Source organism: Schistocerca gregaria, unplaced genomic scaffold (genome assembly GCF_023897955.1).
Source record: "Schistocerca gregaria isolate iqSchGreg1 unplaced genomic scaffold, iqSchGreg1.2 ptg000008l, whole genome shotgun sequence".
Lineage (NCBI taxonomy): Eukaryota > Metazoa > Arthropoda > Insecta > Orthoptera > Acrididae > Schistocerca > Schistocerca gregaria.
This window is the reverse complement of record NW_026061700.1, coordinates 76,466-81,020: the sequence shown is the minus strand read 5'-3', so window position 1 is coordinate 81,020 and position 4,555 is coordinate 76,466. Positions and strand designations below refer to the sequence as shown.

The 4,555-nt window shown below is 59.1% G+C and overlaps 2 protein-coding genes across 2 annotated transcripts; both read left to right on the top strand.

Annotated features, from left to right (window-relative positions):
• Positions 1 to 1,233: 1,233 nt before the first annotated feature.
• Positions 1,234 to 2,679, top strand: LOC126301098 (polysialoglycoprotein-like). The gene has a single exon (XM_049991688.1). It carries the CDS (start codon positions 1,234 to 1,236, stop codon positions 2,677 to 2,679), a length of 1,446 nt encoding a protein of 481 aa, XP_049847645.1.
• Positions 2,680 to 3,940: 1,261 nt separating this feature from the next.
• Positions 3,941 to 4,555, top strand: LOC126301097 (uncharacterized). The gene has a single exon (XM_049991687.1). The coding sequence runs from the start codon at positions 3,941 to 3,943 to the stop codon at positions 4,553 to 4,555; it is 615 nt and encodes a 204-aa protein (XP_049847644.1).

The following is a 4,555-nucleotide window of genomic DNA, read 5'->3' as shown; positions in this document are numbered from 1 at the left end:
GTGTTGCACGATGGACCAATAGAAAAACTCCACGTAAGGCGTCCTTCCCAAATGGCACGCACTAACAACGGAAATTTTGAAAATTGGAGGTCAAACCCGAGAGCAGACCATCACATAGGGCCGAAACTTTTGAGACTCCTTTCAGTCGCCTCTTACGACAGGCAGGAATACCGCGGGCCTATACTTACCCCCGAACCCACACGGGGTGAGAGGCTTAGTCCCCAAAAACGAACCCCCATTGGTTCTGCTGGACACAAGGTATTGCGGTGAATCTGGCTAATGTCTGTCCGCAGCCCTGTATATCTCCCATGGCGTGGATAGGGAATCTAACGATTTGGGGTTATATGTCACAGCATTAAATTCTGTCTTACAACGTTTAGAGATGTTGGCGGTCATTCGCCCAGCGGACTGAAACTTCACCCTCTTCATTGAGGGGCATCCGCACTGATGCCACCCACTGCGACCAGGGGCTCTCTCCATTTGCGTCATCCAGCCACAGCAAAGGCCACCTGGCAGGATGGCCGTTGCCGGGAGTAGGGAGTACTGATGCCCAAGGGAGACGAGCATCTACCCTTTGGGTTACGTGGGGAGGTGTCAGCTAAGGCATCGTCAGTATGATGTTAGGGGGCTACAACTTAGAGGGTACATGACGAACACACCAAAACAGGCTGGTTACCGTGCTAGATTTTGGATGCCATGGGTAGTCCATAATGATTGTGGGTGCAGATGGTGACACACTAAGGGCGTTACGTACAATCCAACAGGTGTGTATGTCCAAAATGAAGGATGGAGCGTGCAGCGACGACACCAAGACAATAAAGTGTGCCAAGGTCTTGGGGCACAGAGGACTCAAGGTGCACCACGTGAGGTGTCCTTCCCCAAAAGACATGAAGTTCTGCTGAATTTGGAAAAATGGAGGTCAAACCACAATGGGAACCATCACATTAAAAGCTAAAACAGGTGAGACTCCTTTTATTCGAATCTTACGACAGGCAGAAATACTGTGGGTCTATACTTACCACCGAATCTGCAGGGGGACAGGTTCAGTTGTAATGCAGTGGGGTCCACCAAGCACATCTGGTGCAGTCATAACACATTACTGTCCACTTAGCCCATCAGGTGCGGTTGTAGGGCAACGATGTCAGCCAGCCCGTTAGGCTGTGCTGTCGGCCATGCACATAAAGTGCGGCCGGAAGGCGGTGCGTTCGGCCGGGCCCATCAGGAGCGGCCGAGATGCAGTGTGTTCGGCTGGGCCCATCATGTGCGGCCGAGATGCAGTGCGTTCGGCCGGGCCCACAAAGTGCAGACGAGAGGCAGTGCGTTCGGCCATGCCCACCAAGTGCAGACGAGAGGCAGTGCGTTTGGACAGGCCCATCAAGTGCTGACGAGAGGCAGTGCGTTCACAAAGGCCCATCAAGTGAAGACGAGAGGCAGTGCATTCACCAAGGCCCATCAAGTGCAGACGAGAGGCAGTGCGATCGGCCAGGCCTACCAAGTGCAGACGAGAGACAGTGCGTTCGGCCGGGCACACCAAGTGCAGACGAGAGGCAGTGCGTTCGGCCGGGCCCAATAAGTGCAGACGAGAGGCAGTGCATTAGGCCAGGCCCACCAAGTGCAGACGGGAGGCAGTGCGTTCGTCCATTCCCACCAAGTGCAGACGGGAGGCAGTGCGTTCGTCCATTCCCAGCAAGTGCAGACGTGAGGCAGTGCGTTCGGCCAGGCCCACCAAGTGCAGACGAGAAGCAGTGCGTTCGGCCAGGCACACCAAGTGCAGATGAGAAGCAGTGCGTTCGGCCAGGCCCACCAAGTGCAGACGAGAGTCAGTGCGTTCGTCCAGGCCCACCAAGTGCAGACGTGAGGCAGTGCGTTTGGCCATGCCCACCAAGTGCAGTCGAGAGGCAGTGCGTTCGGCCAGGCCCACCAAGTGCAGTCGGGAGGCAGTGCGTTCGGCCAGGCCCACCAAGTGCAGACGAGAGGCAGTGCGTTTGGACAGGCCCATCAAGTGCTGACGAGAGGCAGTGCTTTCGACCAGGTCCACCAAGTGCAGACGAGATGCAGTGCGTTCGGCCAGGCACACCAAGTGCAGACGAGAAGCAGTGCGTTCGGCCAGGCCCACCAAGTGCAGACGAGAGTCAGTGCGTTCGTCCAGGCCCACCAAGTGCAGACGTGAGGCAGTGCGTTTGGCATGCCCACCAAGTGCAGTCGGGAGGCAGTGCGCTCGGCCAGGCCCACCAAGTGCAGTCGGGAGGCAGTGCGTTCGGCCAGTCCCACCAAGTGCAGACGAGAGGCAGTGCGTTTGGACAGGCCCATCAAGTGCTGACGAGAGGCAGTACGTTCGACCAGGCCCATCGAGTGCAGAATAGAGGCAGTGCATTCGACCAGGCCCATCGAGGGCAGACGAGAGGCAGTGCGTTCGGCCATTCCCATCGAGTGCAGACGAGAGGCAGTGCGTTCGGCCAGGCCCATCGAGTGCAGACGAGAGGCAGTGCGTTCGGCCAGGCACATCAAGTGCAGTGTTGGGCAGTGCGTTCGGTCGGGCACATCAGGTATTGTCGTGAGGCAGTGCTGTCGGCAAAGCCCATCAGGTGCATTCGTGAGTTAGTGTGTTTGGCCAAGCCCATCAGGTGCAGACGAGACGCAGCGCATTCAGCAAGGCCCATCAGGTGCAGACGAGAGTGAGCGCGTTCGGTTAGGCCCATCAGGTGCAGACGAGAGTGAGCGCGTTCGGTTAGGCCCCTCAAGTGCAGACTAGAGGCAGCTCGTTCGGCCAGCCCTATCAAGTGCAGACGAGAGGCAGAGCGTTCGGCCAGCCCTATCAAGTGCAGACGAGAGGCAGCGCGTTCGGCCAGCCCTATCAAGTGCAGACGAGAGGCAGCGCGTTCGGCCAGCCCTATCAAGTGCAGACGAGAGGCAGCGCATTCGGCCAGGCCCATCAAGTGTAGACGAGAAGCAGTGAGTTCGGCCAGGCCCATCAAGTGCAGACGAGTGATAGTGCGTTCTTCCGTTCCCATCAAGTGAAGATGAGAGGCAGTGTGTTCGGCCGGGCCCATCAGGTGCAGTTGTGGGGCAGTGCGTTCGGCCGGGCCCATCAAGTGCAGTCGTGGGGTGGTGAGTTCGGCCGGGTCCATCAAGTGCAGTCGTGGGTCAGTGCGTTCGGCCGGGACCATCAAGTGCAGTCATGGTGCAGTGCGTTCGGCCGGGCCCATCAAGTGCAGTCGTGGGTCAGTGCGATCGGACGGGCACATCTTGTACAGTCGTGGGGCAGTGCTGTCACTAAAGCCCATCAAGGTGCAGTCGTGAGGCAGTGCGTTCGGCCAGGCCCACCAAGTGCAGACGAGTGGCAGTGCGTTCGGCCAGGCCCACTGAGTGCAGACGAGAGGCAGTGCGTTCGGCCAGGCCCATCAGGTGCAGACGATAGGCAGTGCGTTCGGCCAGGCCCACCAAGTGCAGACGAGAGGCAGTGCGTTTGGCCAGGCCCATCAGGTGCAGATGATAGGCAGTGCGTTCGGCCAGGCCCATCAGGTTCAGACGAGAGGCATTGCGTTCGGCCAGGCCCATCAGGTCCAGACGAGAGGCAGCGCGTTCGGTCAGGCCCCTCAAGTGCAGACGAGAGGCAGTGCGTTCGGCCAGCAGTATCAAGTGCAGACGAGAGGCGGCGCGTTCGGCCAGCCCTATCAAGTTCATACGAGAGGCAGCGCGTTCATCCAGGCACATCAAGTAGAGATGAGAGGCAGTGCGATCGGCCAGGCCCATCAGGTGCAGACGAGAGGCAGTGCGTTCGGCCAGGCCCATCAGGTGCAGACGAGAGGCAGTGCACTTGGAAAGTCCCATCAGGTGCAGACGAGAGGCAGTGCTTTCGGCCAGGCCCATCAGGTGTAAACGTGAGGCAGTGCAGTCGGCAAGGCACCTCAGGTTCAGACGCAAGGCAGTGCTGTCGGCAATGCACATCAAGTTCAGACGTAAGGCGGTGCTGTCGTCAAGGCACAACAGGTTCAGACGTGAGGCAGTGCTGTCGGCAAGGCACATAAGGTTCAGACGTGAGGCAGTGCTGTCAGCATGTCGGATCAAGTGCACTCAAAGCCAGTGCGTTCGGCCAGGCCCATCTAGTGCAGACATGAAGCAGTGCGTTCACCCAGGCCCAACAATTGCAGACGAGAGGCAGTGCGATCGGCCAGGCCCACCAAGTGCAGACGAGAGACAGTGCGTTCGGCCAGGCCCACCAAGTGCAGACGAGTGGCAGTGCGTTTGGCCGGGACCACCAAGTGCAGACGAAAGGCAGTGCGTTCGGCCGGTCCCACCAAGTGCAGACGAGAGGCAGTGCGTTCGGCAGGGCCCACCAAGTGCAGACGAGAGGCAGTGCGTTCGGCCGTCCCCACCAAGTGCAGACGAGAGGCAGTGCGTTCACCCAGTCGCAACAAGCGCAGATGAGAGGCAGTGCGTTCGGCCAGGCCCACCAAGTGCAGACGAGAGGCAGTGCGTTCGGCCAGCTCCACCAAGTGCAGACGTGAGGAAGTGCGTTCGGCAATGCCCACCAAGTGCAGTCGGGAGGCAGTGA

Bases quoted from the DNA above. Each gene is read 5' to 3' on its own strand.
- LOC126301098 (XM_049991688.1), top strand. From the start codon at position 1,234: ATGCAGTGTGTTCGGCTGGGCCCATCATGTGCGGCCGAGATGCAGTGC.
- LOC126301097 (XM_049991687.1), top strand. From the start codon at position 3,941: ATGCACATCAAGTTCAGACGTAAGGCGGTGCTGTCGTCAAGGCACAAC.